Source organism: Apodemus sylvaticus, chromosome 1, assembly GCF_947179515.1.
Source record: "Apodemus sylvaticus chromosome 1, mApoSyl1.1, whole genome shotgun sequence".
NCBI classification, from domain to species: domain Eukaryota; kingdom Metazoa; phylum Chordata; class Mammalia; order Rodentia; family Muridae; genus Apodemus; species Apodemus sylvaticus.
Window position 1 is genome coordinate 57,004,278 of NC_067472.1, and position 24,391 is coordinate 57,028,668.

Here is a 24,391-nt window from a genome sequence, read left to right on the forward strand (position 1 = left end):
TTCGAAAAATTGGTATATCAAGAAGAGCACGCACTCCTCATTTTGCTCTCTAAGCACCCCCCCTTCAGTGACCCGCCCTCCGATTGCCCACTTTGGAACTCCGGCCTGGAAATCCTTATTAGTCAGCTTTCCACCCTGTATCCACCAAAATGTCACAAGCCCAAGAAAACAGGGCTGTCCCCGTGACTGGCAATCATAACAGCTATAATGACCTACGAAAGCCTTAGGTCAGGACCACAGCACAGTTAGCACAGCAGGATGGAGATGCTGAGGCGGAGTAGGAAGGAGCTAACCTAACGTGCCCTTCCCGGGGCCGTGCGGGACCTCAGTGTCAGTCACTGCAAGGTACTAACAGCGCCTCCTGGCCAGGAAAAGAAAGGCACACACAAGCATCGCGGAGCTTAGCTGAACAGGGGACTCCTAAAACAGCCATTACGTGAGGCCAGGACTCTCAATTTCCGCGCGCAGTGACGCGCACCGGGCACGTTCTGCGCAGCCGCACTGGGCGGACCGGCGCGTGCGCGGAGAGGGCGGGGCTAAACCGGACTGCGCAAGCGCGCGCTAGGCGAACTATTTGGCGGGTTTTTCCTGGTCGTGCTCTTCACTGAGAAGCAAGTTGTAGCTTTCGGAAGCAAGTTTTCTCTCTGGAGCGAGACCTCTCGAGGGTTTTTGAAGTATTTCTCTGTGACCTGGTGGCTGGGGGTCGTTTGAGGGCTTAGGACAGGTGGTCTCGTGACGCGTCCCTGTCACCTTCCCACTAAGCGAAAGGATAAGCTTCTGCAGGGCAGACTTGAGCTGTGGTCGGCAGACGCCGGCCTCTCCCGGGTCACCATGGCCGTGTCCACCCAGCAGCTGGCGGAGGAGCTACAGATCTTTGGCTTGGACTGCGAGGACTCCCTGATGGAGAAACGTGAGTCCCGAACCGAGGGGATCGCTTCCACGTTCCATACGCTCGTGGGGTACTTATTGGGTCCTGACTAAACAACAGGTGACATTGCCAAGCGGAGACATCGGGACCGTTTGCAGCCAGCACACACCTAGTCATCTGTTGCTCAATGACTTTTCGCACCAGAATTGTTTTTTAAAGACAGAGTCTCTGGTAACCCCAGAACTCATTATGTAGACTACTCTACTGGCCTTGAACTCAGAGAGATCTCCTGCCTCTGCTTCACCACCATACCCGACTCATCAGAGATTTTAGTGGTCTGTGCAGATAGAAATTCCTCTAGGTGGATCCCTAGTCCTTTATTTTAGCGTTGGAAGAAACTTCAGATAGAGATCACTGGCTTCCTCTCTTTATAGATGGAGGAACATGGGCTAGGAGACTTAATTGCCTGGTTGTGTGCCAACCCCTGTCTCTTGCCCTGGAGTCCAGTGCCTCATCATATTGGTCCATAGAGCCCAGTGGTAAAGATTTAAGTCACACATCTCTCCTGGAATATGTGTGCGTCAGTTTCAGAAAAGCATTGTGTGTACACCTTGAAATTCACATTGTAGGAAATATAACTATAGTGTAAGTGGCTTGCCCGTTATCCCAGCATTTGGGAAACCGAGGCCAGGAGGAGCATAGCAAATTCAAGGCCAGCTAAGGTTAAATAATGAGGTCCTGTCTGCTTTGCTCGCCACTCTATAACTCCAATCTGACACCTTCACACAGACGTACATGCAGGCAGAGCACTAATGCACATGAAATAATAATAAACTAATTATTTTTTCAAAAAGAAGTTGAAATCTTTTGAAGATTCAGTGCCTTGGGGTTGGAGAGACGGCTCAGTGGTTAAGAGCACTCAATGCTCTTTCAAAGGACTGACATTATTGACTTCCGTGTGCCCAAGGGATCGGCAGCTCCCATTCCAGAGGGTCCTGTGCCCCCTTCTGACCACTTCAGGCACCGCATGGATACTGTACATACACTTCAATGCAAGTAAAATACTCATGCATATAAGAAAGTTTAGGTGTTTTTAGGAAAAAAAATTGTCCCTAGGAAGCTCAAAGGTGCGTTTTCTGCTTTTTGTTGTTTCTGTTAAGATGAGGTCTCACAGTGCAGCGGAAGGCAGGTGCCACCACCACTGGGAGGGGTGTATCTTTTTCCTAAGGTGCTTTGTTGACCCCACATCTGAGTTCTTCCCTTCCTGATTGCAACAGACCTCTTTAGGAGGGTTGTCCATAAGTGATATCTTAAGTTTTCTTTTGAGACAGGGTTTCTCTGTGTAGCCCTGGCTGTCCTGGAACTCACCCTGTAGACCAGGCTGGCCCCGAACTCAGAAATCCACCTGCCTCTGCCTGCCAAGTGCTGGGATTAAAGGCGTGTGCCACCACTGCCCGGCAAGACCTGTTCTTTTAACAATAGATGTACTTAATTATGTGAATGAGTGTTTGTCTGGGATATACAAGTGCACCACATGCAGGCAGAGCCCTCAAAAGCCAGAAACCGAGTCAAATCCTCTGGAAGCAGAGTGACTGACTGCTGTCTGTGTCTGTCAGGAGCACAGTCTTGCCTTAGATCCCCTGCCTCCACTCCTGGGCTTCCTTAGGGTTTGCTCACCGCCATTTCTCAGCCTTTGACAATTGATTGTTTTCATCTTCATATGAATGGCCAGGACTCAGAGCCAGAATCGCTTCCTGCTAGATACGTCACTGTGGTGACTCACTCGGGCTTCCCAATAACTCCGTTAGCGGGGTCTCTTGCAGCACCCAATCACTGTTTCAGCTGGTTTGCTCCAGGTGTTCCCTGTCCCTGCCTTCATTCCGCTCAGCGCGCCTCCCAGGCATGCCACCGTGGCCCTGCACTCCTGTCTTCAGGCTCGCTCCTGTGGCAGGCACTTGACCTCCTGGGGCCTCTCCTGGCCGCTTTCTTTTTTTAAGACAAAGTCTTACTATGTAGCCTTGGCTGTTTTAAATCACCAGTGTCTCCCTAGCTCTGTGATCCCTTTCCACCCCACTTCATTTTCCTGTGCACCCATGAGTGGCTAAGGTACCATGTGCTTCCTTGATCCCTCTACCCCTCGTGAGCGTCTGTGAACAAGAGCCTGTCTTGGTTTTGTTGACAGCTGTGTTCCCAGGGCCTGTGGATGCTAGACAGCAGGGACTCAAGGCGAAAGTTGTCAGGACGAGCTAGGCTGTCTTACTCGTCCGATCGCTCTCCCTGCAGTAGCAGAGCTGTGTGTTCCTCGCTCTCCCTGCAGTAGCAGAGCTGTGTGTTTGTCGCTCTCCCTGCAGTAGCAGAGCTGTGTGTTTGTCGCTCTCCCTGCAGTGGCAGAGCTGTGTGTTTGTCGCTCTCCCTGCAGTGGCAGAGCTGTGTGTTCGCTACCGACAGACTGAGGAGGGAATGGTCAGCGAGCTTATCGCCTTCTGCACCAGCGCGGGGAAGTCATGCCTCACTGTAGAGATCCTGAACTCTTTTGAACACGAGGTAAGAGCAAATGTGAGTTTTCTGGCATCACCCTGCTGCATGGAGGTGTCAGTGGATGATGAGATGTAAGCTTTGGGGTCCTGGTGTGAGCGTGGCCTGCTCCTTCCTTCCTTCCTTCCTTTCCTTCGCTTCTTTCTATCATAATGTCTTTCAGTTATTACATTTATTTAGTTAGTGTATGTGTGGGTGTGTATGTGTATGTACACCTGTACTACAGAAGTGAGAGGATGACCATAAAAAATTGGTTGTTGCTCAGTGGTGATGGTGCATACCTTTGATCCCAGCACTTGGGAGGCAGAGGTAGGTGGATCTCTGTGAGTTTGAGGACAACCTGGTCTATAGAGCAAGTTCCAGGACAACCAAGGCTACATAGTGAGACCTTGTCTTAAAAAAACTGGTTCTCTCTTTCCACCAAGTGGGGTTCAAACTCAGGCTGATAGGCTTAGTAGAAAGTGTCTTTCCCCACTGAGCCATATCACTGTACCCCTACTTAGTATTTCTGAGCCTTGCTTTTTTTCTTCTGTTAAATTCCAATAACCTTTGTTTTTAATGCTTACCATAAAAATTAAATGAGGGGCTGGAGCAATGGCTCAGTAGTTGAGAGCACTGATTGCTTTTCCAGAGGTCCTGAGTTCAAATCCCAGCAACCACATGGTGGCTCATAGCCATCTGTAATGGGATCCGATGCCCTCTTCTGGTGTGTCTGAAGAGAGCTACAGTGAGTCTACTCCCATACATAAAATAAGTAAATAAGTCTTTTTAAAAAATGTTAAATGAGGGGAGGGGGGAACCGGGAAAGGGGAAATCATTTGGAATGTAAACAAAGAATATAGAAAATAAAAATTTTTAAAAAAAAGGAAAAAATTTAAATGAGGATGTACATAAAGCACTTAAAACTGCCTGGTATGTGGTCAGTTGGAAATTAGTATTGTGTGTTGTTGGTAGATGGTTATAAGATTTTTCATATTTATTTTTATTATTATTCTGATTATGTGGGTGTACCTATGAGTGCAGAGGCCAGAGGTGTCAGATCGCTTGGAGCTGGGGTTAGAGGTGGTACAAGCTACCTGATGTGGGTGCTGGGAATCGAACTCAGATCTTCTGGAAGAGCACTGTGTCGTCTTAACCACTGAGTCATCTCTCCAGCTCCTATGGGAGAAGCTGTGTGTGTGTGTGTGTGTGTGTGTGTGTGTGTGTGTGTTTGAGAGAGAGAGAGAGAAAAAAGATGACCCTTCTGTCTCCTCACAAATGCTAGGAGGACAGGCATGCTTCACCAGACTGTCGTGGTTTTGTTGGTTTTAGAGACAGGGTCTCACTATGTAGATCAGGCTGGCTTTGAACTCAGAGATCCACCTGCTTCTGCTTTGCAGTGCTGGGATTGAAGGTGGGAGTCGGGCAATGCAAGGATTGAACCAGGGCTTCTTGCATGCCTGGCAACGGACGGCTCTACCAAGTAGCCTTTCTTTGCTTACATCCTGAAAACTGATTATTTCAAATGGGAAACGCCCCCCCACCCCCGGCCCCACCCGGCCCCACCCCCGGCCAGACTGTGAAATAGCATATTCACCATCTTCTTCTGTTCCATTCCTCAGGTTCTGAACAAAAAACTCTCCAAAGCCTGGCACAGTGCCTCCAAAGACAGCGGGCACGCGGGAGCCAGAGACATTGTCTCCATACAAGAGCTGTATCCTTTTCTGCTGAAGGCCTTTGGACTAAGCACATACGTGTGTTAGGTAATTCTCAGGTTGCATATATACTTTAAAAACAAACTTTTAAAAACACCTAACATTCAGTTTCTCGTGTGCTTGCTCTCCTTGACCAGTGTTTTCAGAATTGAAGCAGAGGAGGAAGAAGAGAACCTTCTGAGCTCTTACACCACACCCTCTAAGGTAAACATGCAGTGTCTGGGAATTGCATCCTACAAATAATCTTTTTTTTAAAAGATTTATTTTATATATATGTGAGTACATTGTAGCTGTCTTTAGACATCCCAAAAGACAGCATCAGATCCCATTACAACAGATGGTTGTGAGCTACTGTGTGGTTGCTGGGAATTGAACTCAGGGTCTCTGGAAGAGCAGCCATCTCTCCATCCCATAAATAACATTCTTAAAAGCATATCACAGAGCTGTGCAAGGAGGCACAGCCTTTACTCCCAGCGCTTGGGAGCAGCAGCAGGTGGATATCTGAATTCCTGGTCTTATCAAACAGAAGGCTCACGTTGTGAACTAGCATGTGTGAGGAGAGGCTGTGTCTCTCCACTCTTCCACACTTGTAATCTTCCTTGGGTTTCAGGCACACCAGACTTACGCTCACCCCATGGCCTTGTCAGGGGAATCAGCCTGTCTTAAGTAGCAGCCTCTTCCTCTTGGATCTTAATTTTGGTTCATTTCTCTCTGTTATAGACGCTCGCAGAGTGTGGGCGCTGCTTCCTTCCCTGTTCTTTGCCTGGGTCCTCGGCCGTGATCACTGCAGAATTAGTGTACTAGAGGGATCTTTTTGAAAAATAGCTGGAGGAACCCTAAAGTCATGTTTATCCTTTGTCCTAATCATTCCTCCTGGTGAAAGGTTTCCTGAGAGCTAGGCCCGTAGCCCTGAGGGCACGTGTCTAATGTCTACAAGGCCCCACAGCCTGTCCCCAGAGGCGGCTGAAAAATGTTCGAGGAAATGATGGCAGGTCACACACTGGTGCATGATGGTAAACACACCACTATTTATAATGGCAAAAATTAAAAATGACCTATTCTAAACAAAGAGGTATAAAAATTATGAATTTAGTCAGATAACATGGGGATTAAGGATAAAGGTTGTGCCAGCCTAGGAAAATGCATATAGAATTTAAAAATCAGTATATAAAAAACTGTAAGTTTAAATTAGGATAACCATTTTAGTATATATATTTAGTTGAAAGATATTAAGGTACAATTAAGGAATGTTCAAGAATGGTTATTTTAGCCAGGTGTGGTGGCACATGCCTTTAATCCCAGGACTTGGGATGCAGGGGTAAGAACATCTCTAAATTCAAGGGTAGCCTGGTCTACATACTTCCAGGACAGCCAGGATTATACAGAAAGCCTCTCTGTATAACAACAGAAAGTGATTGTAGAGGAGCATCAGTATGTAGAGCAGTATTTTAGAAGACCTGCCTTCCATCCCCGAACCCACGGAGGGTGGATGGAGAGAGTCAGCTCCACAGCGTTGTCCTGACTCCACACTTGCACTGGGACACCCATGCCCACTCACATTATGCACACATTCAACTAATAACCAACATAGAAAATTTAAAATTTAAAATCTAGTTTGTAAGCCAGGTGTGGTGGAGGCACATCAGGAGTTGGGGGCCAGCCTCAACTACATAGTAGGTTCAAGGCCAGGATGGGCTTTAATACCTAAGACTGTCTCAAACAAAAACAACACCGGTGGGCTGGAGAGCTATCTCGTCAGTTACGAGATCTTGCTGCTCTTACAGGGGACCCCAGTTGAGTTCTGAGCGCCCACATCAAACAGTGCGCAGCTGCAGGTAACTCCAGCTCCAGGGGTCCTGACGCCTCTTGCAGCTCCCCCAGCCTTCACGTGCATGCACTTGCAGCACGCGTGAACAATATAAAGCCCTAAGTAAACAAAAACCACATATATTTAGTTTCCAGCGCAACTTCTTCATTTGTTTTTTGAGTCAGGGTCTCAGCGTGTAGCCAAGGCTGGCCCAGAGTCAGGTAACCTTTGCACTGCAGCTCCCAAAAGCTAGGATTTCAAGTCTGAGCCATCATGCCTGTCTTAGTGATGGTTAGGAATCTGGTCTCACCTTGGAGCCCTCAGACTACCAGTCGATAGATTGGTGGCATTTCCATAAGTGCACCAACAGGGGGAGCCCTTGAGTCAGAAAAGTTTGAGTATTTGATACGCCATGGTTGTCTCAGGCAAGGCATATCTTTCCTATTAGTCTCCCTTTATCCTGGGCTTTCAGGAATGTTAGGTCCCTTGATTGGGTCTCATCCTTAATTCTGGACTTATCTGGTTTCTTATTGATGACATAAGGAGAAGGAAAGAAAAAGTAAAACAAAACAACAACAAATTCAACCAGATGTGACCATTAGTGAGGTGTTTGCTGAATGCTCTCTCCAAGTATGAGCTCAACACCTTATCTGCCTGGAGTTAGTCCAGGGTTTAATTGGGAAAATGTGTGGTAGACTTGGCCAAAAGACGTGTAACGTGGTCCCATCCCTTCTCGGGAAAATGTGTGCACACAGGTCAAAGCTATGCATTGCCAAACTCTGGTCTAAGTGCAGAAGGGGGGGAGGGGATGAAGATGCTTGTGCGCGTTGGCAGGTCGGGTGGCTGACCTGCCGCCTCCTTTGGGGAATGTTTGCATTCTTGTCAAGACAGCCCTCAGAGTGCAGAGACTGTCCCGGTGGGTGTTGGGTGGGTGTTGGGTTACCGTTGAAGGTGTGAGCATGGCTGGGTGGTTCCTGAGGCTCCCCGTCCTGCCCTGTGTCCCTTACTTTGTCCTTTCTAAGGAACTGCAGCGCTCTACACTTAATTAGCAACGTGAAGCAGAGTGAGTGGGATTTCACCTTTCATCTTGTCTCCAGGGTCCTCACAAGCGAGTCAGCAGCACCCCAGAAACCCCCCTAACCAAAAGGAGTGTTGCTGCTCGCAGCCCACACCAGCTTCTCTCACCATCAAGTTTCTCCCCGAGGTACGTATCAGAATCATCCAGGCGCCAAGAAAGCCACACCTCTTTCTCTGCTGACAAGTTGAACTGCTGGTAACTGATTAACCACCATGGGAGTGGGCCGTCTGCTTCGAGCTGGCCGGAAAGCCTGAGGTTCTCTGCCTTGTGGAAAATTCCCATTTCGTACAGTAAGGAAACTTGCCTTCCACCCACTTCTCTAGGGCTCATTTCTGATAGGGAACTGATTTCTCCTATTGAAAACAGCCCGGCTTTTCAGAAACCCGGCGTCTGGCGGGTCTGGCCGGTCAAGACAAATGGGCCCTCACCTGCTTCTACCTGCTTGCCTTTACTTGGGTTTCTTTTTGTAATCTGAAGTGGTTTTTTTTTTTTTTTTTTCAAAGGAAAAGCATGTGTCTTTGTTTAAAGCGTTGCATAACCTGTTCATCCCGTGCTCAGGTGACAGCTGGTTTCTGGGCATTTTCTTCTCATCACTGAATCTTCCATCACCAGCTTAATTGATGCTTCCTCCTAGCTGCAGCCACTATGCATAAGTCTGACGAAATCCACAAAGCTGGGTCTTTTCCGTTAAAGAGACCCACAGATGAGTGCTTGGCTGAGGAGATTGTCTGTAGGGCTGTGACATCAGCATGGGACTCACACAGCAATTCAGCTGTTTAGGGAAATGCTAACATCTGGATCCCTTCTAAACCAACCAGAATGTAGGTTTCTCAGTTCTGCCTGTTCAGAGAGGCAGTGACGGGGCTAGGGTGCTTAAGAGTACTTGCTTCTCTTGTAGAGAATGCAAGCTTGGTTCTCAGCCTCCACTTTTTGTCTCTAAACCCATTCCTAGCCGGGCGTGGTGGTGCACGCCTATAATCCCAGCACTTTGGGAGGCAGAGGCAGGGGGATTTCTGAGTTTGGGGCCAGCCTGGTCTACAGAGTGAGTTCCAGGACAGCCAGGGCTATACAGAGAAACCCTATCTCGAAAAAAACCAAATCCAAAAAAACCAAATAAATAAATAAATAAAACACCAAACCCATTCCTAAGTCAGTTCCATGGGATCTGTGAGTTCTTCTGGCTTCTTCTAATACTAGGCACACAAATGCTGCGCGCGCGCACACACACACACACACACACACACACACACACACACACAGAGGCAGAATACTCAATGCACATAAAATACAGATCTCAAAAAGCAGAGAGGCAGGACAGAAGCTCTGCAGCATTGACCGTCGGTGGTCACCGAGTCGTGAAGGACAGTTTAGCTTCACTGCGGCCCACCTGGTTTGGAGAGATCTCAAGACTGCTTTCAGAATGGACTTTCTAGACTTGAAAGGGTGTCTCTGAAAGCTATGAAAGTTCAAATACTTGTTGCAGAGTCATTGTGGGGGTTATGCTCTCTAAGCTCGAAGCTCTTTAAGTCTGTTTCTATGGCCATGTTTACAGCTGTCCCGTTAGCATCTGATGACAGTAGAGGGCTATGACACATGTCCTTTCATGGGCTGAGCTCAGAGAAGCTGGTGACTTCCCTGCCTGGTCACTTTTTAAAGCTGACATCAGAAACTCATTCTGTAATTTATGAAAGTAGCCTGTAAATTATTTGGGTTGAGGCAACCCGGGAGATAACCATAATTGGGCTCACTTTCTGAAGCTTGTCTGGTTGGAAGGCATGTTGGGAGCAGTTCCGACCACGCCCTGAGTGCAGTGAGTCCCTACAGGTGTAGTGTGCTGAGCATGACATTTCTAGACCTCCCTGTGAACAGTGTTCACAGCAGGAGGAGTTGAAGTTTCCAAATGGACCAGCAACACCAGTGTGTCCTTGGAGGTGTGATTTACAGTCAGAAGGGACACAGAATTCATTAGTGCAGCCTTGGGGTAGGCCTGAGGGGTGCTTGCTCCTGTGAGCTGTTCATTGCATCCCCACCTCTCAGAGGCAAGGGAAAGAAAGGCTCGTTAATGTTGTCGAGCTTTTATTTTAGTGTTGTTTGTGCTTTGAACTGTAAGGATTTTGTTTTTGTCTTGAGGTAGGGTCTTATGTAGTCTAGAACATCCCCAGACTTGACTAGGGATGGCCTTGAGAGCCTGTCCCCTGAGTGCTCAGATTGCCACCTTGCCACCGGGCCTGGTTCCCACTGCATCGTAGGCTTTGGTATCTGCTCAGCAGTCTCTGTCCCAGGCACTCTTTCAGGATCAAATGGCAGCGAGTGACTCACAGGGAAGGAAAGACTTGAGTGCTGCCAGTCCAGTGCAAGTGCATTTTGTCTTACTTCATTTAGTTCTGATGGAGACAGCTAACAAGGTTTTTATGTTTCTGGCCTTAAACCTGTAAACATTTGTGTTCTGTTGTTCCTCGGCGCCTCATTCCCAAGATTCCTGAAGGGTCAGAGTACTCCAGCCCCGCCATGTTGATTAGCTCTGTAAGACAGCGTGCTTTTTCCTCAAACCTCCAAGCCTCTCCTCACTGTGTTCCTTTCTCAGGCAGGCACAGTAATTCTAACCTGTTCTGCTTCCCCTCAGTGCCACCCCCTCCCAGAAATACAGCTCCAGAACCAACCGGGGAGAAGTGGTGACCAGCTTTGGCTCGGCACAGGGCGTGTCGTGGTCCGGGAGAGGAGGCTCTGGAAGTGTCAGTCTGAAGGTCATGGGGTGCCCAGAGCCACTCACTGGCAGCTACAAAACTATGTTTCAGCAGCTCCCAGATATTCGAGAAGGTAACCGGTTTTCTCTTGGACAGTCTCATGGGCTTACAGCCTTGTGGAAGAGCTGACAGATGAGAGGTAACAGAGCCAGGCTCAGCTGGTGGCCTTCGGTCGAGAAATTGGTAGATGCCCTCATGGGTGCCCTATCAGTGAAGGGGAAGGACACTAGGAGAAGCTGTAATTTCCCAAGTCGTATCAGCCACCTGAGCCAGGAAACATGAGATAGGAACGATGACCCCGCAAATGCTCCAGGTCGTCCTTGAGTTCCCTGAAGCTCGTGAGGATGAGGTTCCAGGGATGCTCTGGGACTGTGCCATGTGATTTCCCGAGGTCCAGTGGGAAACCAGACTAGGAATTGTGTCAGAAAATAGACTAAGGCCAAAGGTTCAAACTAGACAGGTGTCTGTGTTTCTCGACCCTATACGACCACTGACGTTTGGCAGTGGGCTGTTTTTTCCTGCGGAGTGAAATGTCTCACTGACAGCAACCTGTTACCTCTGACTGCAGTTCTGACCTGTAAGATAGAAGAGCTTGGCGGGGAGCTGAAGGAGCATCACAAGATCGAGGCTTTCACTCCTCTCCTGGTCCCAGTGCAAGTAAGAGTCATGTGATGCCTTCTCTGTCATTAGTGCTACCCTTGACTCCTGATGTAGAGCAGGCTGGCCTTGAACCGAGAAACCAGCCTGTCTGCCTCCAAGTGCTGGGATTAAAGGTGTGTGCCATCATGCCCAGCTAAATTACCGCTGCTCTCTGAAGTCCGTGAAGAAGCCTTTCCCCCTTGCCAGCGCCGCGCTTCAATATTAGTCTTGGTCGCCTCCTGGCTAGCACTCCCTGGCGGCTTACCAGACTTTCCCCCTCCCACTTGGACTTGGCCTTCCGCATAAGCAAAGGCTGAAGCCTTGTTCTCAGTGGTGGGGCAGATTGCCTTTGGAGAGCCCCCACGGGGAGGAGGAGGCGTCCAGGTTTGCAAGGTGAGAGCAGCAGGCTGGGAGTTGTGCTCATTGCCTGGGCGGCGATCGCTCCAGGTTGAGGACTGGCACAGATCAGTGGCTGCCTCTGGCCTCTAGAGTCGCATCATGCTCCCGTTCTGGGGTGGGTACTTCCCTGGAGCACGGCTGGTCTGCCAGCTGTGTCCTAGAGATTCCTTGACTGTGCCTTTGTCCTGTGTTTGTGTCCAGGGAGGAGGGACCATAAATAAACTCTGTCCTGTAGGAAGTTCTGGAGAAATCGAGAGGAAGCGTGGGGGAAGGGCCTTGCATGAGGGAAAGATTAGACTTAACTCAGTTTGCTCCCAGGAGTGGAAACCCTACACAGGAAGTCACTAGAAGAGATTTCAGTTCCACCTATGAATAACTTCCTCTGGAAGTGACAATATGATATCCTGTGTGGTATCCGGGAACCGAGGCAGGAGGACTGAAAGTTCAAGGCCTGCCTGGGTTATGTAAGGAGACTCGGAGAGGCCAGAGCGTTCGTTCGTGAGAGGCCCAAGAGGTGCTGTGCATTTGGCTCTGGGGCCAGACTTTTGACCTTTGGGTCCAGGCTTCCCCTACTGTTTGACTGTAATGAAACTGTCCTGTCATTGCTGGGCGTCACCGTATCTTCCTCACAGTGGTTGTGACGATCAAATGAGTTAATGTGCCAGCTGAGAACAGTGCGTGGAGGCTCTGTGAATGATCTGTTAATAGCAGTGGTTTTCCACAGTGCTGTGGGCTGCAGGCTGGGGGGACTCTCCCTGCTTGAGAGTGCTCACACTCGGGGAGCCTCAGCACACCCGGTGGGCTAGACGCCCTTGAAGGGTCCTGCCACTTTCAGTGGCGATGCTGTGATCACCTCCCAAAACATATGCCATTTGGGGTTTCGCCGTGCCCGTCCTTATGTTGCGTTCTTCCTTTGGTAGGAGCCTGTCATCCTGCTGGGTCAGATCGGCTGTGACAGCAACGGGAAGCTCAACAGCAAGTCAGTGATTCTTGAGGGAGACCGGGAGCACTCCTCCGGCACTCAGATTCCAGTGGATTTATCTGAACTCAAAGAATATTCTCTCTTCCCTGGACAGGTGAGACTGGAACCTTCTGGGACACAGACCTGAGCAGCCAGCGGTGGGCAGCCGTTCCTTGCTTTCCGTCTCTGTTGCCCCGAGATTGGGTTGTATGGGCCCACAATTTTAAGGATTTTTTTTCTCTCCTTAGCTCTGGGTCCAACTGCCCAGGTCTATATCACAGCTCCACCTGTTGATGAGTGTGGCTGTGGGCAAGGTACTGACCTTCAAAGCCAAGGTGTATTCACCCATGAAATAAAATAAAAATTCTTACCTCATGGGATTGTTGTGGGGGTTAGGTCATTTGTGTAGAGGATAATTGTAACTGATATGCTATCGTGAAGGGTGCCCTTCATTTGTTTTCTGGAAATGCCCTGGGTTTATAATTACCAAAAGTAATTATCTCAGACCTCTCATTTACCTCTCCTATTTAGCTATCTTGTGTTTCTTGTCTTTCAGGTTGTAATTATGGAAGGATTCAACACCACTGGTAGGAGACTTACTGCCACCAAACTTTATGAGGTACAGGGTGGGCCTCCTCTCCCCTGCCACATTTGCTTAAGGTTCAGTATGTTCAGTTCTAGTAAAAGAAGCTGGTCCTGCCGGGCGGTGGTGGCGCACGCCTGTGATCCCAGCACTTGGAAGGCAGAGGCAGGTGGATTTCTGAGTTCGAGACCAGTGTGGTCTACAGAGTGAGTTCCAGGACAGCTAGGGCTACACAGCAAAAAACCAAGAAAGAAAAGAAAAGAAAGAAGGAAGGAAGCTGGTCCTCTTCAATCTCTGTCATTTGTTAGTCTTTTCTGTTTCTAGGACCGGAGCCCACCTCCCAAGCTATGTTAGTAAACTGTTTCCTCCAGAGAGCCAGCGAGCGGGTGTTTTAGGCTGTAAGAGCTCACGTGAGTGTGTGTCATACCAACACAACAGCCATAGGCCACATGCAAAACCTTGACTGTGGGGGAGTCTCCTTCAAACTTCATTTATAAAAATGGCTACTGCCAATTTTGGCTTTGTCTCTGCTCTACTACAGTCCTCCAGAGAGTTCCATAGGAAGCCAGGAAAGGACTCCCCTTTCTTCCCTCCTTGCCTCGCATGCAGGTGGTTAGGCCTTGCCTTGCATGTGGTGGCCAGGTGACTTTTGAGAGTCTATTGGTGACTTCCCCTTGCCTGGTCTGTGTAGTTATAGTGAGCTATTTAGAAAAATGACAGATTCCGTGGGCTTTCGGTTGTAACTCCCAAGAGCAAGGCATAGACGCTTCCTCTGGTCCTTCTCCCAATCCTCCCACTACATATTGACAGACACTCAGAGCCACCTTACCAAAGCAATGGCAGGAGAGAGGCCTCAGCTGAGCTCTCTGTCTGTTTCAGGGCGTGCCACTTCCGTTCTATCAGCCCACTGAGGAGGAGGGAGGTAAGTTCTGGTTCAACATTTCTCTTGCCAACAACGGGGGTGATAGACAAAGTCCCAGACTGTAGCTGCTCAGGCTCAGGAAGCAACAAAAGCTGCAGGAGTGCCATCCGAGGGGCGCACAGGCCCTCTCTTCATGGGCCATGGGTAGTCAGTCATGCTATCTGGGCTCTGATGACACAGTGAGCACGATAACCCGGGCTGTGAAGGGAGAGGATACACCATTACCATACAAACTTGGCATCTCAGATGGCATCCTGAGGAGGGACAGACGCCAGTGGGAAACCTAGCTTAGTTCACAGTAACACTCTGGAGGTAATTCCAGTAAATGTGCTCTGGAGGAAAATATTAATATCAGAGCGCTCTGGAGAAAGCCATAGGGAAGCCTCTGCTCTCTTTGCAAGTTTGTGGAATAACTTCTGGCCAGGCATGGTAGCACATACCTTTATTAATCCTTTCACCGGAGAGGCAGAAACTGGTGGATCTCTATGTTCAAGTCCAGCCTGGTCTACATAGGGAGTTCCAGGCCAGCCATGGCTACATAGTATAAGATTCTGGCCAAAGCAGTGGTGATACATGACTTTAATCCCAGCACTCTGGAGGCAGAGGCAAACTCTGAGTTTGGGGACAGCCTGGTTTACAGAGTGAGTTCCACAATAGCCAAGGCTACATAGAAACTCTGTCTCAGCCGGGTGGCGGCGGCTTGGTGGCGGCGGCACATGCCTTTAATCCCAGCACTTGGGAGGCAGAGGCAGGTGGATTTTTGAGTTCAAGGCCAGTCTGGTCTACAGTGAGTTCCAGGACAGCCAGGGCTACATAGAGAAACCCTGTCTTCAAAAAACCAAAAAAAACAGCCGGGCAGTGGTGGCGCACACCTGTATTCCCAGCACTCTGGGAGGCAGAGGCAGGCGGATTTCTGAGTTCGAGGCCAGCCTGGTCTACAGAGTGAGTTCCAGGACAGCCAGGGCTATACAGAGAAACCCTGTCTTGACAAAACCAAATCCAAAAAAACCTTAAAAAAAAAAAAAAAAAACCAAAAAAAGACTGTCTTTTTTTTTTTCTTTTGAGAACAAGTAATCTGGATAGAAAACACAGGACAATAAAATAAAAATAATAATAAATTTTCTTTTAACAAATTTTATTTCAAAATAGTCGTAAACTGGACTCTTAGTAGATAGCACTTGTGTAGCATACGCGAAGCTCTGAATTTGATCCTGTGCTTCCCCCAAGAGAAAAAGGGAAGGGGGAAGGGAAGGTATTTTTAAACATTTTTGTAAGCAAAGTAAAACAAACACCAGTAAAGATTTTCAATAAATGCCAATGCTTAGTGTTGCCAGCACCCCACACATTCACCTGTGTGCACCGATGTGTATGCAGGCATCCTCGGAGGTGACCTGGACATCCTTCTAAGACCTGGACAGGGCTTAGAAGCCTGAGTGGGTGGGAACACCGGCCTGGCAGCTGTAATGTCCTGGTAGCAGGAGTCCCGTGCAGGGCCGTTCAGTGTCTGGGCCTTGATCCCCACATCGTCCCACACACTGAACCCCCAGGTTATCCCTGGCATCTCCACAGTGTGAGCATGTGTCCGCTTGATTCTTTCCTGACTGCCAATCTGCTCACGTCGCCCAGGTGCAGTGCAGGGAACGTGCTACAGGGCTCAGGGTCCTCCCTGCCTGTGCTGGCTCAGTGTTTTGCGGGGACAGGGGAGATCCTCACCTTGAATTGCCCAGTCTTGCACTCATCGGACTTCATGAAGCAAATCCTGTGGCATTTCCCTCAGTGGTCCTCTTCCCCCCAGTGCCTGTTCTCTTTCTCATGACCTTGCAATGCCTTCTGTCTCAGATTTTGAGCAGACGATGGTATTAGTTGCCTGTGGGCCTTATACCACCTCCGACAGCATCACCTATGACCCTTTGCTTGATCTCATCGCCATCATCAACCATGACCGGCCAGATGTCTGCATCCTGGTAGGTTCCTGTGCTCAGGGAGGCCGTGAGGGTGGGAGTGAAATGGGCAGCAGAAAGGGGTTTGGATGCTTTTGAAGTTTTTAGGAAACATCTGTCTATCCTTTTACAAAGAGTTTGTTTTGTTAATTCTTTTTTGTTTTCTTTCCTTTTGTTTTTGAGACAGCGTCTCACTACATAGAGCAGGCTGGCCTTGAACTCACAGAGATCTGCCTGTCTCTCCCTTCCCAAGTGCTTGGATTTTTTAAAATCTGCCCCTTCCCCAGCTGTTACTCAGCCCAGAGGCCCGGCATTCCTGCTATCTCTGGTTTTACAGTATTCTTGCTCTGTCTTGGTACCCTGATCTTAAACTAATCTCTTTTTTTTTTTAAATAATTTTTTTATTAATTTTTATTTATGAGTACACTGTAGCTATCTTCAGACATACCAGAAGAGGGTGTCAGATCTTGTTACGGATGGTTGTGAGCCACCATATGATTGCTGGGAATTGAACTCGGGACCTCTGGAAAAGCAGTCAGTGCTCTTAACCTCTGAGCCATCTCTCCAGCCCAAACTAATCTCTTTTTACGCTACTAGGAACATAGTGATCTGTTGTTCTTGCTAGGTGTAAAAAACAGGAAAGAGCCCGGTGTCATTCGGGGCAACCACAGGGGATATAGGGTCCTGGGAAACCCCTGAGGGAACAGGACTCAGATGCTCCTTGGCCATCTGCTGACCCCCCAGGTTCTCCGGGGACAGGTGGAGTGGGCAGGGAACTGCTCTTAGACACTTTGTCTAAAAGTCTTTGAGACTTGGACGATTCTGATTTGTTCTTTGGGTGCTTTCTCCCCACCTCTGTCATTGGCAGTTGGGACCTTTCCTGGATGCTAAACATGAACAGGTGGAGGTAAGTCCCTGGAGGGAGGGGCTGGGTGCTTGTACTCAACCTAGACTCTCTTTTCCTTTCCTCTGCGGGAATGCGATGTAACTACAGCATTCCTCTCTTTAGTGACTCTTTAAGCCTTTACATCAACCCGGCCATGTTTAATAAATGTCTTGAATTTGAATGCTCCATTTTACCAGTTCCCCAGATGGTCTGGAACCCAGGGAAGGAATTAGAAATGGGTGATTCCTTTTCAATGCCACTTAACTGCTTTGGGGCAAAAGCAGTAACAAAGGAAGATGAGTCTGGGCTTGGAAAGTCCCCTGGGGGTGGGGGGGTGGGAAGACTGGTCCTGAGTTCAATTCCCAGCAACCACATGGTGGCTCACAACCATCTGTAATGGGATCCGATGCCATCTTCTGATGTGTTTGAAAAGAGCCAATAGTGTACGTACATATATAAAATAAACAAATTTAAGAAAGAAAAAAAAAGAAATTCCCCTGTGAGACTGGCATACTGCCTACGTCACTAAAGAGAGAGACTGAACTCTGTTCTGTGGCTACTGCTCTAAACTGGCAGGTCATGTGGTCAGGCCTCTGATACATAAATCACAAACGGTTCTTCCTGGGATCTTGGTCCAGGCCTAGGCCTCCTATCCTGGTTGCCAGGTGTTTCTTCTCAGAGAAGATTTCAAGGCATTCTCGTCCCAGACTCTCAGCGTGTGTGCAGGAGGATTAGTTCTTCCCTTAGCCTGACTCCATTCTCTCTAGATGGACAGCCCCACGCCATCCCTTTGCTTGGTTTGTTCGAGACACCAGAGCTGGGCTGGCCTAGAAACCCAGCCTGTATCCTAGGCTGGTCTGGAGCTCACAGTAAGCCTGCTTTGCCCTCCTGTGCTGGGTTTGCGAAGCACTGGGCCCTGTGCCTGGCTCCCGCCTTTCTCACAGTTACCCTGTGTCCACTCTGAGTCCTTCAGGTCACCCTACAAGCTCTCGCCCTGAGCAGACCCCAGGTGTCTGCCCCGAGTGCACCTCTTTTCCTTTCTTGCAGAAGTGTAAGTTGACAAGCCCATTCGAAGACGTTTTCAAGCAGTGCCTGAGAACAGTTATCGAAGGAACGAGAAGGTTAGCATTCCAGCTGCTGGACAGAACCTGGAGCTTTCTAGGTTCCTCCAGGACATACCAGTAGGAAACTGAAACTGCTGAATAGTCGTGGTTGTTCCTTTCTGCCCTTTGAACTCAAAACAGATTGAACCCTTGAACTTTGAGTGCTCTGACTGTGGGTAAGAAGGCATCTCTGTAAGTCAGATAAACAAACTTGAAAGGACGAGGGTCGCACGTCCTTCCTTCGCTCTCTCCCCTTCCCTTTCTCACTTCCCTTGTATAAGCAGCTACTCCATGGGAATATTCCCAGGGTGGGGAGGCGTTCGATTGACAGTGAAATCCTGAGAGGCCCCAGCCTCTCCTTGCATGAAGGGAATGTTTTGGGGTAAGCCCAAGTTCCTTTCCTGAGTCAGTGCTCCCCATGGTGGTGGACGGCTGCCAAGGGCTGGGGTGATGGGTGGGAGAGACTTGAGTGAGGGTGGATCCTGAGTCCTCGGCGTAGCTTGGAAGACAGGACTGAGAGGCCCCAGCACTGACATCACCACTGGGCTCCAGGAGGAGTCTAAAGCTGGAGGCAGAGTCACTGGAAGCTGACCCTCAGTTCCTGTCCTTTTCCTTTGGCCAGGTCAGAAAGAAAATGGAATGGTGGGTAGGCGCCTGGTATTTGCTTTCTGTTGCTGAATTCAGAGTAAACAAACATCCCCGAGGCTGAGCTCTAGAACAAACTTGTAACAAAGGTGGTTTTTAAAGGTTTTCCTTCCGCCTTCTGTCCTGAGAACAGATCCGAGTTTGATTAGTTGTAATACAACCGTGTGCTGGCATCAGGCCTGGAGCCAGGAGACTTGAGCCCTTAGCTGCCTCTAGCCTCCTCCTCCCTTCTCCGAGGAGGGCTGCATACACCTCTTCTCAGATCTGCTAGGGCCAGTGGATTCCTGGAACCAGGGCAATGAGCGGAGGTCCTTCCTCAGAAGATAGCCCTCTACCCCCACCCCCACCCCCAGCCCCCACAGCAGGAGAGGCTCTGGAGCAGCACCCAGCACTGGCTGGTGCATCCAACATGAGGCTGGATTCTGATTTTGGTTTCTCATCCCATGTGCTATTGATAGCAGTGTCATAAACAAAGAATAGACTGAGCATTGTCACCCCAGGGGCCGGAGGCCAGCGCCACCAGGCACTTTCATCTGTGACTAGTGTGAGTTGCAAGGCAGGGGAGCGGCCCTACCCTGCCAGAGCAGTATAGAAATGGTGCTGGGTCAGAGACGCAAGCCCCAAGCTCTCAGAACTTGGCAGATGTGTGCGAGCTCCCTTGTAGCAGCAGAGAGGCCTGGTGCAGCTCACTGCTCAGTGACAGCAGTGACATCCTCCCACCATGATGTATGAAGTGAAGTCCTGCAACGCTGCACATAGTTGGAATTTTCTTCCCGGCCCCTCCCCCTATAGCTAGCTCCAAGCCCCGAATGAGCTAGTGGAGGCTGTCTCCTCCTTAACCGTTGCTCTCCTGAAGCTGGGCCTGAAGAGCAGCTCAGGCCCTTGAGGTCACACAGCCGCCCCGCCCCACCCGGCCCCACCCCCAGTCCTTTGTACCTTCAGAATTCCATGCTGGAGACTTGGAGCTTAGGTGCCCTTTCCAGCTCCCTCCCTGTCCTGCTCACCAGACTCTAGCACCCATATGGTGGACTTGGACAGTGGCAGTGAACTTGGTGACAGAGATTGTGAGTGATATGAACAGTACCTTTGGTGTCAAGATTCTAATGATGTTATAGGGCACATGTCCCCAGTATCTGGTGCTATGTCAAAAGTCCCTGTGTAGGGATGAAGAGGCGGCTCAGCGGTTGGAGTCTGGTTCTCAGAGCCCACATCAAGCCCCCTGAAATCCGGGCGTCGGTACTGGTTCCACTGTTGAAGCATGCGGAGGAGGGGCTGGGCGTGAGAGCTGTTGGCTGGTCCGGTCCGGCATGGCATGTCCCCACAGCAGCAGTTACACCTGCTTGGTTTACAGTGGGCCTCTCCATCAAACACCACGCGGGAGCCAAAGAAGCGGGTTTCCCTTTTCTCTTTTGTGTGGCTATGGAAACAGTGGCCCTGGGAGCCACAGCTTTTTTTCTCCACCCCATGCAGTAACCCTAGAGACTTTCCTGTCCTCATCAAAGGAGCAGGGGCCTCGGCTGCCTCTGTGCAGTATTTCTTTAACATTAGTTCGCTGAGGAGAAGCAGCATTGCTTCCTGACATGAGTAGGGAGGTGGCTGGCCCTCTGACAGTCTCTCTTCAGTGTCCAGTGGACCTGGCTTAGCCCTTTATTGACGGGAAGGTGTGAGTTCATCTTCAGTGTGGGCGGCCTCTGGGTCTGACCGGTTGGCCTCGCTCTTCCCTGGCTTTTCTTGTGTGCCCCAGCCGTGTGTCGGAGACCTTTACTGCCCACAGCTGCCTCTGCCCTGGAGATCACAGACATAAGCTCCAGTTCCAGTCCTGAGGCTCCTCCCTCAAATAGGTTCTCATTCCAGAGCTCAGGCTAGCCTCAAACTCCTAACGCGGCTCTGGCCTCCCAGGGCCTGACATTTCCTGGTGTGCCTCCCATGCTGGGTCTCAGTTATTTTCCCTTTTCCCACCAGACAACAGTTCCCCTCTGTAATGGGTGCCACAAAAATCAAAAGATGCTGTGTCCTAAGCTTGTGTAGCAGATAGACATTGTATGTGCCAGGAGGTTGCCATTCCCTCTCGGGGTCCTGGGAGAGAGTGTCTGTCAGAGTGGAATGCCATCAGATCTCCCTGGAGGACTGCCAGGTGACACACATGCTCACACCTCGAGCACAGGCCCAGGTCTGCTGGCTCAGCTCTGGTCGTTCTTGTGTTTGCATTTGAGCAGCTCCGGCTCCTACCTCGTCTTTGTCCCGTCTCTGAGGGACGTGCATCACGAGCCAGTGTACCCACAGCCACCCTTCACCTTCTCCGAACTGCCTCGAGAGGACAAAACGGTACCAGTGCCCGTCTCTGACCAGCAAGCAGCGGGTGGGGTGAAGACAGCCCCGGGAGTGAGGGTGGCAGAGAAGTCCACCCCGGAGCAAGCACAGGCCCTCAGTATGCAGCAGCGGTGTCACAGGCTTGCTACCCTTGGGTTGGTCCTCGGTGGTCTGCAGGCCCCAGCCTTGGGGGGAGGAACCCTCTAGCTGCTGGGTGTGAGCTCACGTCAGCTCCTCTTTTCAGCGAGTACAGTTTGTGTCAGAGCCCTGCAGCCTCTCCATAAATGGCGTGATGTTTGGTTTGACGTCCACGGACCTGCTGTTCCACATTGGGGCTGAGGAGATCTGTAGGTAAGAAGACAGTTGCTCCCTGCATCCTGTCCCTGACTCCACCAAGACACTGCCCCCACCCACATCCCCTATGCTACTACTTGACAGTCTTTTTTTTTTTGTTTTTTTGAGTCAGGGTTTCTCTGTGTAGCCCTGGCTGTCCTGGAACTCACTCTGTAGACCAGGCTGGCCTTGAACTCAGAAATCCGCCTGCCTCTGCCTCCCAGAGTGCTGGGATTACAGGCGTGCACCACCATCACCCGGCTGCAGTTGGTTTTTCTATCAAACCTTTCTTGCCAGGAGAGGGACAGCCGGGAGGTCAGTGGCTGGGTGTGAGACACAGGGTTGCCTGGCTGTGTGTGGTGGCTTCATGGTGCTAGAATGTGTCATGGGAGACAGTGCTGGCCCCAGTGCGAGGCCGCTCATGTCCTGATTCTTGGGATTCTTCCCTCTGAGCCCTGTGCCCTGCTGCCCTGCCCTGGGACAGAGCCAGCCGCGCGCTTACAGTGTGATTCCAGCTTCCCCTGGAGCTGTGTCCTTGCTGTTGAGCTTGTTGACTCTCTGTCTTGAGTCTGTGGGTCCTCCCTGAAGAGGGCTGATTTAGAGGGTCCTCCCTGAAGAGGGCTGATTTAGAGGGTCCTCCCTGAAGAGGGCTGATTTAGAGGGTCCTCCCTGAAGAGGGCTGATTTAGAGGGTTCTCCCTGAAGAGGGCTGATTTAGAGGGTCCTCCCTGAAGAGGGCTGATTTAGAGGGTTCTCCCTGAAGAGGGCTGATTTAGAGGGTTCTCCCTGAAGAGGAATGATTAAGAAACCTGGTTCTGCCCCCGCCCCCCATTGCTTTCTGCCTTTCCCAGCTCTTCCGGGACGTCAGACAGATTCAGCCGAATCCTCAAGCACATCCTAACGCAGAGAAGGTGAGAGTCCTGCCAACCTGAAAGTAACTGGGTCAGAGCTTTGGCTGTCAGGACCTTGCACAGGACCACCAGGAAACTTCACCCTATGGTGACAAAACTGAGTTCTGTCCCCTCAAATGAAAGAGCAAAAGCCAGGCCATACTTACGGGCAGCGTGGAAACTGGGAGCGGGAGCCTCACCTGGGGTACCTGAATGGGCTCTTCCATCTCTGCAGCTACTACCCCCTTTACCCACCCCATGAGGACATGGCCATAGACTACGAGAACTTCTACACCTATGCCCAGCTGCCCGTCACCCCTGACATCTTGATAGTGCCGTCAGAGCTGAGGTACTTTGTGAAGGTGGGTTTGAACTGGCTTTTTTTCCCAGAGACATCAGAACCTGACTTTTCCTTTCGGGCTACCCAGAACTTGCTTTAACTGGGTCTACTGAAAGGGACAGTATCCTCTCAGGGATGCAAGAGCTGATTGCTGAGGTCAGGGGTGGCAAATAGTCCTCGGGTGGAAGGAAGCATGAGAAAGTACCACGCACCCGCCTGAACAGAGCCTGGGGCTCAGAGTGAGGGCCACCGGCCATGTCAAGGCGACCCGGGAACGTGTTGGCTGCCTGCCTACCCTGAATTCCCTTGAACTCTGACCAGACCTCCCCACAGGCTTAGCCAATACCTTAAAGAAGCTCTTAATCTACAGGCCAGCTGCCTCAAGATTGACTCCCTCACAGGTTGTCCAACACCAGTTTTTCAAGCTGGATCCAGTCCATTTTTTCTTTTTTGGTTTGTTTTGTTCTTGTTTTTCAAGACAGGGTTTCTCTGTATAGCCCTGGCTGTCCTAGAACTCTCTCTATAGACCAGGCTGGCCTCGAACTCAGAAATCCTCCTGTCTCTGCCTCCCAAGTGCTGGGGCTAAAGGCATGCACCACCACAGCCCAGCCCAGCCCTGCCTCAGCCTCTTGAGTGCTAGGAATACAGCGTGTGACACCCATTTCTGCTCCTAGATTTCCCCTTCGTGTGGGGAAACAAGAAAGTGTTAGGATCAGCTTTGTCCCGAGTGTGGGGGCTCCTTCCCCGAGAGGCCACTGCGTTCTCTATCCTGCCCCAGAGAACTCTCCACTTACAAGTGGACATGTTTGCCTGCATGGTTGCCTTTGTTTCTGTTTTCTAAAACTCGGTGTAAGATTCCAACGATGTTACACCCAGTCAAGGGCCTCTAAACCCAGCCTCCTTTCTTTCACAGGACATCTTTGGCTGTGTTTGTATGAATCCTGGGAGGCTCACCAAAGGACAAGTGGGTGGCACCTTTGGCCGCCTCTACCTCCGGAGGCAGCCGAAGGCCGTGGACAGTGAGAGAAGGCAGGGCCTGAGTGTGGCTGCGCAGGTCGTCAGGATCTGAGTCTTCAGCCTGGGCTGTCTGGTCTCACAGATACCAAGAGCCCAGGTATGACCCTCTGGTGACCAGACTGTTGGAGTACCTGACAAGCATCTGGTCACAGGGACAGGACTGCCACGGGGACAGAACTGCAGGGCTGCGCTGTCCAGTCGAGCCCCTCCCCCACTGCCCCTCCCCCATGCAGCTTGGCCCTCAACTGAATCACACCTCTCGCTCCTCTCCTTGCTTCACAAGGTGCAGAAGTGAACCACCTATGGAGACAGAAGGACAGGAAAACTTTGTGATTTTCTGTATGAATCAAACACAGCGTGTGGAGAAATAAAACTTTTTTAGTATAACTGATTTTAATCTTTTTTTTCTGAGTAGTGTCCTAGGAATGTTGTCCGCTTGACCTATGTCCAGAGAAGGCAGAGCTTTGGTCCAGCCCTCTGGAACCCTCCCAGCCTCACCCTGCATCCTCCCAAAGTCCCCAGGCTGCAGTTGCTGAGGAGGAAACTGAGCTGCAGAGCAGCAGCTGGCAGCCTGCCTGCCTCTCCCTGGCCGCGTCTCATATGCCAGGTCTCACATTGCGTGCTGAGGTCTCAGCCCCACCTCTCCATCTGGAGGAGGCAGCCTCGACGAGCCCTTCCATAGCTGTGGACTGGTCAGT

The 24,391-nt window shown here is 50.4% G+C and overlaps 1 protein-coding gene across 3 annotated transcripts; it reads left to right on the top strand.

The window, feature by feature from the left end:
- The first annotated feature begins 546 nt into the window (after positions 1–546).
- Pola2 (DNA polymerase alpha 2, accessory subunit) lies at positions 547–24,084 on the top strand. 3 transcript variants are annotated; one of them, XM_052191900.1, is made up of 18 exons: positions 547–910; positions 3,288–3,412; positions 5,005–5,096; positions 5,244–5,301; positions 8,002–8,108; positions 10,606–10,799; positions 11,295–11,383; positions 12,685–12,840; positions 13,282–13,344; positions 14,188–14,230; positions 16,070–16,194; positions 17,039–17,077; positions 18,104–18,177; positions 21,021–21,129; positions 21,359–21,465; positions 22,298–22,357; positions 22,572–22,685; positions 23,590–23,716. In XM_052191900.1, exons 1-18 carry the CDS (start codon positions 832–834, stop codon positions 23,612–23,614), a joined length of 1,659 nt encoding a protein of 552 aa, XP_052047860.1. In that variant the 5' UTR covers positions 547–831; the 3' UTR covers positions 23,615–23,716. The 3 variants fall into 3 exon arrangements, with proteins under 3 accessions (XP_052047860.1, XP_052047852.1, XP_052047856.1); XM_052191892.1 differs by having other exon boundaries at positions 548–910; positions 22,572–22,698; positions 23,590–24,084; XM_052191896.1 differs by having other exon boundaries at positions 824–910; positions 3,254–3,412; positions 22,572–22,698; positions 23,590–24,084.
- The last annotated feature ends 307 nt before the right edge of the window (positions 24,085–24,391 follow it).

What these genes read in the sequence shown, in the direction of transcription:
- Pola2 (XM_052191892.1), top strand. Translation starts at nt 832, where the DNA reads ATGGCCGTGTCCACCCAGCAGCTGGCGGAGGAGCTACAGATCTTTGGC. An exon ending in GCTCCCAGATATTCGAGAAG is followed by an intron (nt 10,800 to 11,294) that starts GTAACCGGTTTT and finishes CTCTGACTGCAG; the next exon opens with TTCTGACCTGTAAGATAGAA. An exon ending in GCCCACTGAGGAGGAGGGAG is followed by an intron (nt 14,231 to 16,069) that starts GTAAGTTCTGGT and finishes CTTCTGTCTCAG; the next exon opens with ATTTTGAGCAGACGATGGTA.